The sequence below is a fragment of the Poecilia mexicana genome, unplaced genomic scaffold (genome assembly GCF_051168715.1).
Source record: "Poecilia mexicana isolate PSO_F unplaced genomic scaffold, ASM5116871v1 scaffold_23, whole genome shotgun sequence".
Taxonomy (NCBI): Eukaryota; Metazoa; Chordata; class Actinopteri; order Cyprinodontiformes; family Poeciliidae; genus Poecilia; species Poecilia mexicana.
Window position 1 is genome coordinate 9,582,382 of NW_028263392.1, and position 19,209 is coordinate 9,601,590.

At 40.0% G+C, this 19,209-nt stretch overlaps 1 protein-coding gene across 1 annotated transcript; it reads left to right on the plus strand.

Moving 5' to 3' along the window:
* The first annotated feature begins 361 nt into the window (after positions 1–361).
* LOC148152496 (voltage-dependent L-type calcium channel subunit alpha-1C-like) lies at positions 362–9,798 on the plus strand. Its single transcript, XM_088003516.1, has 3 exons — positions 362–1,690; positions 7,881–7,986; positions 9,775–9,798. Exons 1-3 carry the CDS (start codon positions 1,473–1,475, stop codon positions 9,796–9,798), a joined length of 348 nt encoding a protein of 115 aa, XP_087859642.1. The 5' UTR covers positions 362–1,472.
* The last annotated feature ends 9,411 nt before the right edge of the window (positions 9,799–19,209 follow it).

Genomic DNA, 19,209 nt, shown 5'->3' on the forward strand with positions numbered 1-19,209 from the left:
AGAGAGTAGATATTCCTACGTAAAGACGTAGAATGCTCCTACCAACGTCGAAGGGATGTCGTTATGTATGTATCTCCATGTCAAATTCATCACAAAAACATGGTATTTCAGCAGGTGGATAAAAATTTTAAGCACGTGTAAGATGTACTTATTTGTAATTTAAGGCTGACACAGGTACAAAAAATATCATTTTAAAGATTTTTTGAGCCAGTATTATCTTGTTCTCTGGCGTAACCTATCTTTGAAGGACAGGAACAAAGTGATGGGAACTACAAACAAATAGAAGCTAAATGGTAAATCTCTGTTTACCAACAGGCTCCGCGTATCAGACAGGATGATAGTATGCCTTATTCAATCAAGCCTTAGAGGGAGAATATCAGCTTCTTTCTCTGGATGCAGGTTCGCTGTACCAGAAGGACAACGGTGTGTTTTTAGAAGCTTGCCTATTAAAAGCACTATCCATCTAAGAGCATCAATAAGGGAAACAAAACTGAATTGACAAGAGATTGTTGACGTGCTGTGTGATATAAATAAATGCTGGAGTAAAGCAGAAACCAAGTGGTTAATAGACTGTTTTTGCATTTACATCATATGCATTTCACTTTTTCTGTTTCTAGTGAGATTTCTGTATAAATGAAAATAAGGAGGACGTGATTGTTTTTTTTGTTTTTTTCTGTGAAGCTAAGTGAAGAGAGCTGTGACCTTCTGACTTCCGAGTCACAGTAAACCTTTCGTATTATGAAGTCGAATTTGGGAGAGTATTGAGATGAGATCAAAATAAATTCTCCCATTTCAAAGCAGAGAAAGTGAGGAAATGTTCTTCTTGTGTGTCTAAAACGATTGCTCCAAACCACAGGGACAGTAAAGCTGCCCCACGTCGTGCTTTGTTTTATGTTTCTGTCTTTAAAGTTCAGCCTGATGAAAACTCGGAGCCCAGATGAATGGCTAAGAGCTAAACACAGCATAATTAGCTCTGTTGTACCTGCAGTACTCATGGGAGGACATGTGCATCTGGCCTGTTCTTCAAGGACATTAAAATATGCAGGATCCAGTAACAGCTGAGACACTTGCAGCATTCGAATTAAGCTACCAAACCAGAAAATTAGGACACTATGTCAACTTTAAGAAGCCATGCGTAATCTCTTTAATCAATGCCGGTGCCAGCAGGCTACTGAGGGAAGTGATCTACTGATTTACTGATAATTAAGGTGCATGATTTGCTAACTTGATGTTTGTCTCTATTTTTTCCTCCTGCTGTAGGCTCCGACTACTCTCCCCCTCCCCTCCCTCGGCCTCCTCCGGTTGGCTTGACGAACGAGCACAGAGGCGGCGGTAGCCATGGCGACCACAGCGGCGGGGGAGGAGGGGTCAACCGTGGGGTGGGTGCGGTTGGCCTTGCACCGGAGCACATTCCCACCCCGGGAGCAGCCCTGAGCTGGCAGGCGGCCATTGACGCCGCGCGGCAGGCGAAGATGATGGGCAACGCTGCATCAGGCGGAGGGGCGGGGCTCGGGTCGGGCGGGGGCGGCCCCATTTCCACAGCCAGCTCCACGCAAAGGAAGAGACAACACTACGCTTCTAAACCCAAGAAACAAACCACGACGACAGCCACGAGGCCGCCGCGGGCCCTGCTTTGTCTCACACTCAAGAACCCCATCCGCCGGGCGTGCATCAGCATCGTGGAGTGGAAGTATCCTTTAACCAAACATCAGTAACAGATTATTTTTAATCTCTGCTTTGAACGCAGCTTGTTTTTACGCAAGCTTTCAGAGAGGCATGGTTACCCCCAAAACACTGGACTGTGTTGATCTGGCACAACATGCATTTAAGTTACTGGATGTTCATGGCAACAGTTGAAGCAGTTTAAGGTCTACGCTTGTGTGAGACGATGTGTAATTTTTATTCAGGCAGCATCAAGTCCCACAGAAATCAGGAATAGGAACTAACCATTTTTTCTTAAGTCACCTAAATATACTTACAACTACAACTTGTAGAGGAAAGAGGTGCTTGATTTACTTTTCCCCACAGTTTTTTTTTTCCCCCAGACAGATACATTATGTTTGCACACTTTTGAACCAACATGAATAGATGGACAACACTCACAGACTGGGCCAGTTTCATGCTGCTGAAAATTTGAAAAGTGTTTTTCGAGGTGGATTGGTTGACCTACATGCCTGTTGCGTTATTTCTTGTTTTAAAGCAGCTTAGAACAAGGAACAGATGATAATGTTAATCTCTTCTTTAGGGGACTCCAAACAATCCTCCCCATCTCATTTATTTCATAATAAGAGTGACGATCTTATTATCTTCTGAACTTTTCTTTTTTAATCACTTAATCACTCCTTTTATCTCATCTTATCATCCATCTTTCTCTGTCCACTCACATCCCTTTTCTATTTTTTTTAATTATTATTATTTTTGAAGCTCTAAATCACCTGATCCAGCCTCGGGGTGATGAATAGTAGGAGAGGGCCAAGGGAGGTGGAAACGATCAGTGTCACGATCGAAGTAATCAATACTGGGCGCGGGGTCACCATCAGCGTCGCCTCTGGAAAAGCGCAGCTACAAATCGACCTCGGAGGGACAGGAGGAGAGGAAAAGGAGGCGTCGGGGAAATGAGAAGGGCAGGGATGTGGGCAGGACGTGGATGTTGACAGGAGAGATAATGGAGTGGAGAAGCCGAGGAGGCTTGGGGGAGAGAGTGGGATGGAGGGTAAACAAGAAAAATTATATGGCAGCTGGAGGGCAAACAATCAGTGAAGGGAGGCAGGGAAGCAGTGTTATAACCAAGGGAAGCGAAGGGGGAAACTGGTAAATTGGCATTCGGAAAGATACATTTTAATTGTCTTTGCTGAGTGCTGCATTAAGTAAATAATACATTACAGTGAATGTAACAAACTAGAAAAATAGGAGTACATTATGAGATAGATTTCCAGCACTTAATTTATGATTTTTTTCTTCTTATGGCTCTCTCTCTCTCTCTCTTGCACAACAGGGGGGGAATTATCTGTGGCAATAAGTTTGTTTATAATAACTGATTGCGTAATTATTTGTGACATTCTCGCAAAACAGAAAATATATCAAAGCGCAATAAAAACGTTGCTCTGTCCAATTTAGTCCTGCATAATGTTTGATGTTCTGAATCCTGTCTCACTACACCTTCGCAAATTAGACGTATATTTATAAAAATAAAGTATCCTCCCATGGGATCAGTGATATATTTTTAAGTATGCTAATGTACTTCAGCACTATAAAACTGAAAATATGGATTTTTTTTCCCCCCTCACCGGTCACCTTTTGCAACAGTGGATCTAAAAATAAATCAATAAATAAATATTTTATGGAATAGAGAAGCAATAAACCCCGAGGGTCACTTGAGTAGTCAAACCCGATGAAATATCAGTCTCTGGATCATTTACAACTCCCGGAAACATTTATTCGCACATATCCAAAGGCAGAAATGAAAGAAGACGACAGGAGAAGTGATGAAGACCGAAAGACGTGAAAGGAAAAAAGAGCGACACAAACGTGCTGCGTTGAAATTCACCTGTACTAACCAACAAATTAGCAGTCGTGTTTTGTCCTCATTATCCGCTGAAAAGTCGTCATACAGTACAGCAAAAGCTGTGTGCAGCCAGTCAAAGCCGATCATAACACACCAGTATGACATGATGGAGCTGGTTAATGCTACTATTTACAATTTTCAATTTTCAGATCACCTAAAAATTTCCTCTGACGTCTCATTTGTTTCCAATATAAACAGAAGAATTTAGCCTTTGCTTTTAAATCTGAAACGGAAACAAATATATACAGACACATTTGTCATGTTTATGTGAATCTTTCATCCTGTAATCAAGACATAGTTAAAGAGCAATAGCTGCAAACAAACAATCGGAAACACATAAAAATAACTCGGCTAATTATTTGAATCCAACTTCAAAATGTACAAAATCCCCAACAAACCGTAAAAAACAGAGGTAACCAACTTTCTGCAGAGTCAATAGTTGCAGACCTCTAAACTTTGTGTGGCCTTCAGATTAGCGCAAACGGGGCATGGAAAGTTTCATGAAATGGATTTTCATGACCGAGCCGCTGCATCCAAGTCTTACATCACCAAGTCAACATAAGTGTTGGATCCAGTGGTGTAAAGCATGCCCCCCTCTGGAGTCTAAAGCAGTGGAGATGGGCTCTCTGGAGTGATGAGTCATGACTGTCTGGAAATCCACTGAATACGTCTGGGTTTGGCAGTTGCTTGGAGAACGGCAATTACCCAACCGCACTGTGTCAAATGTAAAGTTTGGTCCGAAGAGGATTAAGGTGTGGGCCTGTTTTTTAGGAGTTGTGCTTGGGCCCCTTAGTTCCAGGGAAAGGAACCAATACATTCTGAACAGTGTCCTGCTCTGAGCTTTGTTTGGGGGTTGGGAGGAGGAATTTCCTCATTCAAAACGAGATCTGTGAAGACATGGATGAGCTGCTTTTGTGTGGAAGCAGAACCTCACTGGCATGCAAGGGAGTACTGACCTCACCCTGCTAGAAAACAAAAGAACAAGAGAAAAAAAATTATCTGCGTCTGATCTCACATGTGTGCTAATGGAAGAATCATGAAACATTCCCATAAACGCACTCTTAAATTTCACAGAAAGCCCCTGCATGAAGTGAGCCAACACCATACCGAATGTCACTCAACTTCACGTGTGAAGATAGACGAGCAAGTACTTTTGGTGGTATATTGCATTTATGTGTAAGTCAATTTGAAAAAACAATTACGTACAAATATGTATAAGTCATTTATGCGCATTGCGTATGTAAATATGTGCAGTAAAATATCATAAAATGTTGATTACATTGGTATATCTGAGCTTACTTATTGGGTTCTGGTGAGATGAGAGATTATCTGTGCTACTGAGGTGTTTATGGGAGCCACTTGCCGTATCTGTGAAACAGCTTCTTGGTGTTTGTGTCTGGATGCAATCCCACTGGGAAAGTATGTCTTGAGTATATACAGCTGGCTGCTTGAGATGCTTAGCATAATGTTTATGTTAAGTTCTGAAGAAGTATTAGAGAGGAAATATCATGTTGTATGGGTTTAACGGTGGAAAACACCTGAATTTTTATTTCAGATTTGCTGCAGTAAGACGCAGAACAAACAGTATGACACTCAGCCTCATGTCTTTTTTTTTTTTTCCACGCTGTTGAAGACACACTGCTGATTTCAGCCTTGCTACTTGATTTGATTCCTCGGTTAGGACTCTAATGTTTTGCTCTCAACACTACAGCAGCCAGAAGATTTATTATCATGTTGATGGAAGCAGACCTCCAGGGTTTTTTGGGTTTTTTTAAATTACGGGTCAGAGACCCAGAGTGAGTCACAGACTTGTGTTTCAGAGGATCTCAACATTTTTGAAGCTAGTTTGACCAGCCCTCGGTAAAAGAGCAAGAGATTGACCTCGAATGCGTCTTGATCCCAGGCTGAATGATCGCGTGGTTGAAAGTGATCAAAGGTCAGGTCTTAATCCAAATATAAGCATTTAGAAAAACTTTTTTTCCCTTCTTCTTTTGTGACTGCAGAGTTGACCCTAAAACTGTAAGAAGTCAAACACTATAGTTAATCTCTTTGAAAGACCACACAGTTCCTCCAATGACTAAATACATAAATAATTAGATTTTTTTTAAAGTACACTAATCTTATGAAAAGACAGTTATTGCAAACTTACAAAAAATAATGTTTAAAAACCCTGCGATAAGAGCATAAAGCACAATAATAAAAAAAAAGTTCACTACAAAACTAATGAAACTCAAACAAAAACTTGAAAAGTCAATGCAAAATTGGAGGGAGGACAGGTTTTTTTAAATGAGTTTTTTTTTTTATATATCACATTCTGAGTCTACCTTAGCTTAGATGTCCAAAACTCTAATTAGAACCATACATGGCAATTGACATTCTCTTAGGGAGCCATTACGCATTATTGCTAGGCTGTTAAGAAATGTAGAGTTAGGTGTTGAAGGTTTTAGATCTGTCTTCTGAAATAAGTTTATTCTGCACTTTTGGGATCCCCACCTGGAACAAGGGAAGTGGCTTTGGAGTGAGGCAAAAACAAAAGTACAGCCTGCTTAATCTATGGGTGTACTTTTGCCTTGTGTAGTTGCAATAATCCACCTTGCCATCATAGGAATACATAAAAGAAAGGGAAACTCTAAATCGTGTAGTTATTATTCTCTGGATTTAGCATTTAGGATGTTAATAAAAGAGGTTCCTAATGCAAAAATACCTTAATAAATGTACATAATGTGATCGGAGTTTTAAAGTCTAACCTTATGCTAATCATAATTGAAAATTTCCTCAGGATTTTCTTTTTTCTTTTTTGGTTTAAACCTCATCATCTGACCTCAAAGCTTGACTGCAATTTGCTGCTCACTTTATAGGCCATACTGAGTCTGGGCTAATTCTAGGTGAGAGATAATAAAAACTGTTGTCTAGGTAGAACAGAGAGGAGGATAGAGTAGAAAGGGAGATAAAGACGGGGCAAAAACAGAACACAGGAGTTGACGCTGGTGGCAGTTTGTAGTTGTGTTGATGAAAACCAGACCTCCTCCATCTCTTGTTCACATTCTCTCCCTTTCTCTGTCTCCATCTCTTCACTCCCCACTCTCCCTTTCTCTCAGAGGCCTGAAATAATGAGGTCACTCCCCTCTCAAGGATCGCTCCAAATAAAAACCCTACGTTTCTCCTCTCATTTCATCGTGGCCTGTCCCTCTCCCTCTCTCTCTCTCTCTCTCTCTCTGTCCGCATCCTGTCTTCCTGTCTTCCACGCGACAGGCCTGCTCCTTGTCGCACCCATATTAGGACATGCGTTGTCTCCGAGTTTCCCCCGCCCACACACTTCAAGAGATTCCAAAGTTACTCTAAGTGTCGTATTGTTCACTAAAAGACAAGCTGAAGAGCTTTGATCTACCTAAGCAGAGGAACGTTGCTTTCTTGGCTGTGTATGAATACCTTTTCTTGTGTAAATGTGAAGTAGTTCTTTGGTGATTAGCAAGAGCCATTTCTGTGAAAAAAGATCTAAAACCAGAATTGTTAAAGAAGATTCTAGGGTAAAGAATATCTCAAAAAAAAAAAGGAATCAACTTTAATAAGTTAAAGTGAAAAGTTGGGTTTTCCACATCTCGACTTTGGACATTGTGGAGCTGTCATGGTTGATAGACCTCTTTTAATGTTGCACTTAGGCCTGGGGCTGCACCTGCAGAGTAGCAGATCGGTGTGGCGGTCACAATCTATAAAGAAAAGGGACTGAACACTGTGTTCCATCTATCAAAGGGAACATACTTCATGCTTCTCGGCCTCACAGAAAAAGGGTGTGCCGAATGGGAAATGGTGAGAACGACCGTCAGCTCCTCTCGGTGTTTAGGGCACGGTCCTCAACCGAGGAAAAGCGTAGACTGCCCCGTCTGTTTACTTTCAGCAGGGGACTTCAAGTGTCTTTGTGTCTTGCTGATGAAAAATGGTGGGGTGGGACGTACAATCCTGGCACAGCTCCGGTTTGTCGTGAAACAAGTTGTGCTGTATAAGGTCTGACCCCGTCGCTGACAAATTGGTTTCTTCTGTCGGGTGGATGAATTTAGAATTATAGATGAAGGTGGGAAACTCTGAAAAGAGCAGTGCCTCCTCCACATTGATCAAATGGAGTCAGTCAAGGTGGTTCTTATAACTGATGATGAAGCCTGTTGGGTAAGAACCAACAAGCAAATCATTTTCCCTCCTGTCCCTCGACTTATACTGGGACTTTCAGAATAAGCTAGATAAATGGATGGATGGATCTATGTTTTGAATGCTTTGTAAACATTTTCTCTTGCACTTTACTTTTCCTTAACTCTCCACTCAGACCATTTGAGATCATCATCCTGATGACCATCTTTGCTAATTGTGTGGCCTTAGCCGTCTACATCCCTTTCCCCGAGGATGACTCGAATGCCACCAACTCCAACCTGGTAAGCAGCATATCACTGTGTCGGTTTTTTGAGCTGCTGCAAGCAGACGTTTGGTTTCACAGTTGCTCCCACTATTTGTTTTTCTTTGTTCTGTCTGCTGGGTTTACATTGTCGCAACACATTTGACTTTGACTTGACGGAGAATGATGATGCATCTTCTTTGTTTGTCTTGGGGATTTGCTCTCTATGACTTGTTCGTGACAAGCCAGTCTCCTTATGGCACTGTCTTTATAATACAGTTATGCACAAAAGACGTTGTTAGAAGATGTAGAGGAACCATTGCATTTTGAAGAGAGCAAGAAAGGGAATCCCACCTGAATGACACTAGTTCAGAATTACAGAATTGTTTAGTCTTGATTGCTCATATTAGGGTGTGGAGGTAATTGGAGCGCTTCAGTTACACTGAACGTGAATTGCTTTTTGCTTGGATGAAAGAGATCAGCTGTGAGCTCTTGTGTAATGCTGATTTCACTTGCTTTAATTGTCTAATTAGATACAATTTATGAAAAGGGCTGAACAAGTACCTGTGCTGTATTACTAATTTAGAAGGAAGTTCTCACTAAATAGCAAGATTCATCATTACAGACAGATAGATGGATGGATAGAAACCTAAACTACTGGGTAGACTACTTGCCCAGCATGTTAAAACTGGCATGTTTGTCACTTCAAATTACTACCAGCATGTACATCTCTGCAGCATTTATACTTGTAGACAGACTATAATTCTTGCATCATATTTTCAGGACATCCGTACAAATAAATGAATTCCCCTGTTCCGACACTAGCTGCCAAACAAGCAGTTGCTTTATAAAAGCTGTGATTATGAACCTGACAGACAGCTGCTGGTTGTGCAGTTTGATGCAACGTGTTAGTGTAATAGACAGGTACGTAGGCTGTATTTATGGTGCTCATTTCCCATCCAGTCTGCGAATAGCCACCACTGACTAGTCAGTAATTTGTTAAATGATGTGTTGCTAATGTCACATTGACATCAAATATTTAAAATATATACATATTGTGGAGCTGTTGCTTTCTTTAAGACAAATCAGAACATTTTAATTACACAAAAATCCAATTATTCACTGTGCCTTTTTCCTTTAACTTTTTTGTGCATTGAAAATAAGCTTCCTGCTGATTGTCTAGGCTCTTGTTACAGTAAGAAATTTACTTTGATATTTTTCCCGTAATTTCCGCTAATATTTCAGTTACTTTGTTCTGATGCCAGTTTTTTTTTTTTTTTTAATTTTCAAAACTTCTTTTCTTCTTTTGACATTCTTTTGACATTTTCAAAAGCAATGGATTGATTTATTAAAAATTAAGTGTATTTGTATTTCATCAGATATAACTGAGGAAACTTTAGCTCAAATCATAAATTTGACCCGAAATATGGTATTTTCGAGGTTTTATCTTGCTTTTAGTTTGTGTGCGTTTTATTTATTACTTTATTGTTTAGATGGAGGCCCTTGCATCAAATCTTTATACATCACTGTGTGGGATTCATGTTTTTGCCGCTGTAAAAAGTTGGACGTTTATCCCTCTGATTATATGAAACCGCTGTCACTCTGACTGTTTATGTCTTCACTTCTTCTGAAAGGAGGATTATTTTGACACAGGTGCTCATTTTTAATCCTTCACGCCGCACTTTGCGACTTCATCCAAGTTGTCTACTATTGGATAAAAACGGTGCAGCCTGCACAGTATTACCAACAGCACAGTTGTCGTTTTTATCTTGTTTGTGTTTGACTAAATTAATAACCACACTCGCCCCTCTCCTGTTCTGTTTTGCAGTGTGAGAGCAGGTCTATGAGTTAGAGTAAATCAACCAAAGGACATTTCTCTATAATATCCATTGGATGGCATTTCAATTCAAACCGACTGAGAGCAAGGCAAGAAAAAAAGCCTGTCTTGTCCTACCGTTAAAAAAGATAAGATAGGTTTGCTAAACTTCACTGGGACTTTAACTGCAACCAAATGCTTTGGTCAGGTGAGACAAAAAGATCGAGGTTTCTGGCAATAAACACTCAGATGTAGCCGAAGCAAACCAAGGATGTGGTAGAGGATCTTTGATGTCGTGGGTCCGTCTCGCTTCTGAAGGCCCTGGGAACCTCGTTAGGACGCGTGGCATCATGAACTCGTTTAGAATCTAAATCCTACAACAAATCTTTGAGGTAAGCAGAGAAGAGAGCCAAAAAATAAATAAGAGGATCCAAGACCCTGGATAAAATAGACAATTTGTTCCACTAGTGTGCCAAATAGTGGGGGTTATTAATATGAATAATTATTGGCTAAAGTAATAAAAAAACTTTCCACAAAGCCCTTTTTCTTTTAAAATATAATCTTATAACATTTGTTTTTGGTGGGTTTTTTTTGTTTGTTTTTTCACCTTATACAAAGCACTTAAGCATTTAAGACTCCTTAAGTTGCACATACGGATCCCTACGTATAAGCCACTCACCGCCACCACAGCTGCGGCTAATTAGTTTTATAACCTTCACATATACAGGAAGCAATGTGAAGATAGAGGCTTAACTATGCGGTTGATCTAAGCATCTGTCTGGGTTCCGGTTTGGCAGTCTGAGCCGGTTTCAGACAGGCGTCATTTGAAATGGAGACGTTTTAAGCAATGTCATCAAGAAACGTTTCCGGATTTGCAGCGCACATCGTTAAGTCGCTGCAAAGTGTTTACAAGTTAAGGAGACCTCAAGAAAACATTTGTTTGTTTTTGTTGATTTACAGGGGCTTTTTTTAATCATTCTCATTGCATACATCTATAAAAACCGTGGTGTGCTTTCTTTTTGAGTCTATAGCCGTTTTCGCAACCCTAAAATCCAGTGACAGTCCAGGTACAAGTGCAGTAAAATGTGTTTCCTCCTCCTTCCGTTTTTGCTTTTTTTTTTTTTGGTCAAATTTAAACGCGCAAGACCAGCAGTAATAACGTGAGTAAACAAAAAAAGCAGTTCTCGAATAATGTCTTCAATTATCACATGAAGAAGGACAGCTAAGCTGGACATGTGTGGAAATAAATTGGGCCCTAAACTTCATAAACGGTTGTGCCACTCTTGGTGGCATCAAGCAGAGCTGGCAATTTTTTATTTTTTTTACATTACACTGTTGATGGATTATTTTTGTTAGTTCAAAGTCTAATTTCCAAAAGCCATCTTCATTTTTTTCTTCTTGTTGAATCATAAACACAGACTTCAACTGACTCAAGTGATGTCTGAAGTACTTGAGATGTTTTTTCTGGACTCTTGTGAGCTCTGTTATGCATTGCCAATAAAGGAGCTGCCGAAGTTACTCGTTTTGGAGCGACTTTGGTAGGTCAGCCTCTCTGGGAAGTTCACCACTATTACATGTTTTCTCCCTTTGTGGATTTGTGGATAATGGCTCTTAATGGGGTTTGCTCAAGTCTTCAAAACCAAAAAATGGCCTTGTAACTCTGTCCAGATGTATAGATGTTAGTAACTTTGTTTCTCACCCATTATCTTTTATTTATTTGAGATCTGTCGAAAATAAATTACTTTTCGAGATCTTTTAGCCTATTTGAGCAGAAAAAAATGTGACTAGTCACTATCATTTCATGATTAAACAAAGGTGACATATTGCACATACTATCATGTTTGTTTGGTTGATATTTTCTACATACTCCAGTTATCTTTCACTTTAAAATTCATTTGATAGGGGGGGGAGAAAAAACAAAACAATCTGTAAGGGGGGCATACTATTTCAATCTGCGAATTTATAATGTCGTAAGAAGGAAATGTACTGATGTTTTTATTTTCAGCACACTTGTTACTTCTCGTCTTTACATGCAAATGTTGAAAACTACAAGACAGCTCATTAAATCCCCATCATGTAAGCCCTGAAGCCTCAAATAACGCTCAGAAAGAATGATATCTTATTTCAGGTCACTTGTCAATCAGTATTTTTGCCATTTGTTGAATTGTAATATCTCTTGTTTTGCTAGATTTTAGAAGGATAAAAACATCAGCATCATGGCTGTGGTTTAGTATCCTGGCAATGAGGTTTTATTTACTTCCAACCCGGCAGTATACTTGATTAATGACAGCCCTCTTTATATTTATAAGAAGCCTCTTATGTAACACCAGAGATCTGTTGAATTGCTTCCTGTACAAGATTTCTATTTCAGTCTGCATCCCATAATGCGCTGCTTTGTCTCCTTGACGACATTCCCAATAATAGCAGCAGGAGAGGTTGTCATGGATATGGTAACCGTAGTGATGCTCCTCGTGTGCACTTGGTTACAGAGAGAAAAAGCAGGTAGGAACCAAAGCGCAAAAAACTCTTCTCTGTCAGGGAGAAAATGCGGGCTGCACTTCAAAACGGTTTCACTAAATTGTGGCGTTTCTTTCCCTCCCCCAGCCCCAGTCCCTTTCTTCCATTGCATTTCTTCCCTTCAGTCACTCTCCACAATCGATCGTAGCGAGGTCGATAGGAATGCTTTGAAATCGACAGAGTAATGATGTCATAGCCAAGCAATTAGCAGATCGATGAACCTGATTAGACACTGACTGATGAAGGGCAGAGCCACGGACAGAGACACATTTATACTTCAAATAGATATTTTCCTTTGAAATGCAAGGGTGACAAAGCTATTTTGACAGTGTGCGTGTGTGTGTGTGTGTTGGAAATTTGTACAATATCTGAAAATTGTCTGGTTCAGCCCTGAATCTAGAGTTCACCAAATCACCCAAGTATGGAAGCGTGTTACTTCAATACCAGCTTTAAAAACTTACAGCTGAGACTCAGATTGTTGCCCAGTCTTCTATGAAAACAGCTCGAACTCCGTCACACTGGATGGAAACCATCACTGAATATCAGTTTTGAAGTCTTGCCACAAATTCTAATTTCAGGCTAAGGTCAGCGCTTTGACTAGGCCATTCCAAGACATTATTATAAATTTTGATCTCATCTAATCTAATCTGTTGCTTCCCTCGTTAATACTCTCCATGACCGGCTTGTCAGCTTAGGTGAACGGGAACATAAGGATATTGTTTTGTAACTTAACCTTGCTGAAAACCTCTCAACATTGTTCTGACAAACTTGTCTTCGTGTTCATTGGTCTTCACTGCGTCTTTCGTTCACTAAAACTTATTAGACCTTAATAGAACAGCTGCATGTGAGCAGAAGTGAAACCAGGCATCAGTGGGCTAAAAAAGTAATTTGTGAAAGCAAGTGGTCGCAATAGTTTTACTTAAGACTGGATTTTGTTAATATATCCTTTTCTTTCCACTCTAAAATTAAGCTCTACTTTGTATTGATATATCACTCAAATACTAAAGAAAAAAAGAATTGAAATGTGTGGTCTTTCAAAATATGAATTTGTTCCAGAAGTTTGGATAGTTGTTCTTGGCACTGAAGCTCCTTCTTTAAGAAATGCACCACAAAGTAGACATGGAAAAGACGAGTTATTTTCTTCTCCAGACATTTATAGCTTGTTCTGCAAATGAGCCGACATCACTGATGTTTCATTTCTATTGTTTGAGAGAAGAAAACAATATTTAGTGTATTTTTCTATTGTGTGAAATGACTAAAGAAATTTCACAGAGCATCACTCACTGCAGCAACAGCTGATTTGTATTTATGGAGTCATTTTGTATGTTAGTTTTTTAACTCAGAGCAGGGCTCTGTCTCAGTTCTTTTTTTTTTCTATCCTCCCATTATTTTTTTCTGTTGTGGCTCAAGGTAACATGTTTCTATGGGTGCTCTTCTGCTAGTTGCCAGGAGTGTCTATTTATAGATGCAGAGGTATGATCTGTACTTGCTCTTATCTAAACAAATTTGCTCTGTGGTCTCGAGCTGGAGACGGAATCTGAGTGATCTCGGTGGAAATCATGTGTGAACAGTTTCGCTGGTGGTAAGCAGGCATATTGAGATTTTAGCATGGATTTGCTAATTATGATTACTGGGTGTGACAGTGTGTGCTTATGTCATACGTAAACAGATGTGATTTACTGCAACATTTGTCAAGTCTTCCACACATATAATTAGTGGCATATAATTAGTAGGTTGCTTGACTAAAAGTCTGACCAATTTCAGCCATGTCACATCCCAGCGAATTACAGCTTAAACATTAGAAAGCGACTTCCTTTCTTGAGAGAAAACAGTGGACAGATTTGCATAAACATGAAGGTTTAAAGGGGACAAAATTAAATAAACACATCATTAAATCATTGATTAAATGTGCCGTGAAATAAATAAATGTCCAATTAAATGTTTAAGTAACATATTTCACAGTCAGTTTATCAAATATGTAATGAAATAATTAAAATGCAAACTTATAGTAGCCAATGCAGATACTTAAATATGTGACAGCCATTTCTGAGAAATGAGAGGAGAAATCAAGTTTTGAAACTTTTCACCCTTTTTTTTTTTTTTTTTGATAGACATGTGCATAATAAATGTTATTTACAGTCCTCAGGTCTCTGGGTTAAATCAGGTCAACTTGTGAAAACATAGTTGATTTTTAGCTTCGGTTCAAACCAGCGCCCGATTCTTTAATATCGTACGACCGTGCGTAAAAAAAGGCTAGCGGCGAGGGGTTGCATTTTTGACCATCTGCATGAAGCCTCAGATATCCTGAAGGCAAACTGTTATAAGGTGCTGGTGTTAAATCGGTGAACGAGGGAAGGACGAAAAAGAGAGAGCAGGATATTTTTACTGAGCTAAAAGTGTCCACCTCTGCCTCGCATCGACCCATATTACAGCTCAAACGGAGCACGCAGGGAGATGAGAACCTAATGTCTCTGTCCATCACTGCAACTCGTAAGTTCTTACCAGAGGGAGCGACGTCTGTCTTATCGTCCCTGTTTCCGTCAGGCACTCTTCTCATTGCTTGCTGTAAAGACAACCAGAGTGGGATTAAAGACACTTGTTCTGCACATCTGGGTTAGTAGCTGATACTGGATCTATTTAGAGTAAGACATTTGCACTCGAAATCAAACAAAGTAATTTATTTAGCCCTAGCAACTTGCCTATTATAAGTCCCTCTTCAAAAAAAAAAAATCAATGCTACATGAATGTTTGAAAACTGAGTATCTTTTCAGTACAGTAAGGAACCACATTAAACATATTTCAACAATGTTAAGTAGCGCTACATGATATATTGGCTACATAGGCATTTTCTAAAGGTTTGAGACTCCAGTGAAATAAAAAGAAACCACTCATGCAGGAAATCATAAAAGAACCAAACAGAACAATCCAATGTCTGTCAATTAAAAAGAAAAGAAAAAAAAATGCTGGGGAAAAAATGTCAGCCGATGCAAAAACTACTGCTGGCCTTGTCACGCACTTGTGGAAAAAAAAAAATATTATGATTTCCAAGACTTCTGGGAAAGTATTATATGAAAACTTTCTGATTGTGTGGAAAATAAATCTCTTGAATCTGTGTCCTCCTGGAGATTTCCTGTAAAACTAAAACCGACAACAGACATGGCTGCGTTGATGCGTCAGGACCTGGAAAACTTGACCTCTGCTCACTATCAGGTATTTTCAGTAAGCAGGAGAACGCCTGGTCGTCTGCTTGTGAATTTAAGCTCAAGCACGCTTGGGTTATGCGACAGCAAATCCATCTCTGAATTGATTAGACAAAAAAAAAAAAAAAAAAAGATTATGGAGTGGCCTAGTGAAAGTCTAACTTTGAAACCAGTCAAGATGCAATAGGTTTTGTTGGTTGTTGTGAAAGCTCGATGACAGTTGTTCCCTCAAAAAAGTGAAACAACCATCTATGTTTAAAGGCAGTTTTTTTTTTTCCCCTCAACAGAGCCAGGTTGGATTGTACAGCTTTTTTTACTTAATTGCAGTGTGCAAGTGTGACAAAGAAATCTACAAAGGGGGGAAAAAAACTTTTGAAACATTGACACAACCAAGAACAAAGCTGACCTGTCGGTAAATTCACCACCGTTTATTCTGCTCTCTTTCCCCATTTTATGGACGTAAAGTAATAAAGTTCGGTCTAAATCTCTTAAGATGAGCTACAGTCAGGTGTGAGTTTTGGAAGTCCTCGGATTGGGAGCAATAAGCAAAGTATCTGACATTACGTAGCGCAAATGTCTCAGCTCTCTGACTCGCTAAATTATTAGGTGGTGCAGTGTTACACAGTGTACAGCCTCTTCTAGGGAGAGTCGTGTTTGTGTGGCATTCACTGACATTTAGCCATCTGGTCTGGGAGCCGAGTCTTTTTCCCTTCTGCCTTCTTGCTCTTGAAGACACACTGGCACAAAAAACCCGATGGTCAGCACATATTTCTACATCTGGGCGAAGGCTGTTTTAAAGGTGTATCAGTGAGATCTGTGCGACACTGGGGGTTGTGTGATTGTTTGTGTATTTCCACACTTCCTTGGGTGGTTTATGTGTTCGCCTGCATCATCAAAGAGCCGGGTTCCCATAGAAACAGATGTTTCCATTTTCCTCCTTGGTGGCAACATGTGGCAGACTTCCAGCACTGCATTTTCTAAGGCAACAGTAAGGAAGATAATCTTGGTTCTGGAATTTATTTCTTTTTAACCAGCCATGTTAAATCTATAGTTTTAGATGCAGTGATGATGAAAAATGGCTTATAAATGTGTCCATATCCTTCAAATAAATTTTGTCACACTACAAACAAAACATTGGTGGATTTTGAGATTTTATCTAAAACAGCAACTCAAAAAAAATTATAATTTGTTCAACAACATTGTAGCAGATATAGATAAAAACCTAGTTTGTATGCTTAGACTGCACATAAACCGTGCAACAAAATTAACTTTTTAATAAGTCAACTGTCCAGTGTTGCTACATTCTTGTTCACTAAAAGGTATCGTTGCAAAGTTAGCGACTTAATGCAAACAGATCCTTATATACTTTTCTTTTAACCAGCTAAACTGAAGTTGAACACATTGTTTTGTATGGATTCATATTGAATGCCATGTCAAATTTACACACATTTTCACAAAATAAGTCGCATGTAACGAGAAAAAACTCTCTCTGTCTGGTTCCCTCAAGCTAAAGTTAGTAAGGCAATAAGTCTGAGAGCAGAAGTGTAAGCGTCCACTTTATTCGGCTAAGAAGCTCCGTTTGTTTCCAGTCATTGTGCCTGCACCATTAATCAGACCGATTGCTATTCCTTTCGCTATTGTCACTCTCATCAATTTTTCTGTTTTCAAAGAGTCATGCTTTGTAGGACGACTGTCAGGTGTGTGTGGACACGTGTGCATGACGACGGCCTCCCTCTGCTGCACCCCCTGCACCCTCCCGCTCCTGGGAGGTGACCCAGTTTCCCATGATCCAACACGGCTGCTTCTACCGCGTTGTTGCCGTAGCAATATTGCAAGGTCCTCTAATGCCGGCTGTGACTGTGCCATGAATAATGGATGGGGAGACTGACAGAGTATTAAAGTGTGTTGAGAGAAAGGAAAACGGATGAGGGCAAAGAGAAAGAGAGAGAGAGAGAGAGAAAGAGAGAGAGAGAGAGAGAACGGTATATTGGAGTAGCAAGAACGGAGAAGAAGGGAAGGAGTGAGATTAAAAGAGATATAAGTGAGGAGTCAAAGAAACTGAGGAATGAATCAGAAATGGGACGAGAACCAGCACAGAAAAATGAATAGAGTACAATTCAAAAGTCCTCCAGTTTAAGCTGAAGGACAACAGGAGAGATGGGAATTATGAATAAGTTCGAAGTGAGGTGGACAGATGTCAATTTTTGAAAAACGCAATGCGAACACGTATCCCTCTGGAACATTCAAGGTTAGGTCAATAATAATGAGGTAAAAACTTTTTCTTCCTACAAAAAAAACCCCCAAACATGTTATCTTGAGGATACAGCCTGACCAGTTGCTAACAAAGATTAGCAGCAGTAGTCTACTACCTTTTCCACATTGATTGATGTCAATGACTTTGTTTCACATTTGTCTTTGAATTTCTTCAAATCTGGCATTGAGGTCTTTTAGTCTATTTTATGTTGTCAGATTCTTGTTGACAGAAAAGTTTTTTTTTTTGTCAACTGCTCAGTGATTACTTTTCACCTATGCGGACCTGGGAACTACACAGATCACATGAGGGTAACAAAAGAAAGAAAAAGCATAAGAATCTGTCTTAGCACCACTGTTGGTCTTTGAGAGTGTGTGGATTGCAGATGACTTGGCAGATGCCAAGTCGGGAATTTTTTGGGGAGCATTCTTCCTCCTCATTACTGACTAGTTCTGCCACCAGGGTTTGTGTGGGCACCGTGATTGACATGTACTTGGGAATATGACTGCAGGGTTGGGCAGGGGGGTTTGGTACCCTGCATCTCTCCCTGTGCCTCCCTGGCATGGGGACTACTGGCTCCTGTGCTGTGCTGCCAACACGCCTACGTGTTGAGCGTACGGCTACTCTGTGGGTGGTGGGGGAGGTTCTTGGGGTCCGTCTGCCTGGGGCTCCTGCAGCCTCAGGGAGCCAAAGCAGGAGGTTTCTCCTCTAAATTTACACACGCACGCGTATACCTTTACAAATAATCCAAAAAGCTAAAGGTCATTCGAACACAGGTTCATATTTTATTAACAGACTGTCTAGTCTGATGCCAGATGGAACTCTGATTTAATAGTCAATCAAGCAATTAGGATTCCATCTCTTCTCTCTAAAAGCTGCCCTGGCACATGTAATGTAGGCAACCAGGCTCTTCATATTGCAGGCATGAGAAACAAGGCAGGACAAGTAAAAAATAAATAAATAAAATAAAAGTAACACTGATGCTTTAGTTTTTACAGACCTAACCAGTGAATTGGCTGTGTATGAATTTGTTTTTGTGAACCTTTGTGCACTTTGCCTTCATCTCTGTTGCTGGTGACTGCAGCATGCACCGGTTTTGTGGCACACACTTTCTTTCAGCAGCAGCATTCCTAACAGACCTACAAACAGGGGCATGTAGAGGTGTCCACCTATCACCTGTCTGCCAGAGCTTTCAGTCTGTCAGGGCTTAAAACGGAAGAACGAAAAATATGCAAAATGCCGAGCCAAGCTTGCAGAACAGATGTCAGGGAGCTTAAAGTATGTCCAGCCTTTCATTTTCCTATAATAAATGTTTTATTGAGCGAACTGCTTGAGGCGGCAGCTGGAAGTCTATAATAACATCCATGTCTTAATGTAAACCAATTACAAAGACGGAGGAAGTGTTGTGTCAGAGACTTAAATTAGCTATGTAAAGTTTATTCTTGTCCATTCCTTACTTCAAAAGGGATACAGTCAGTA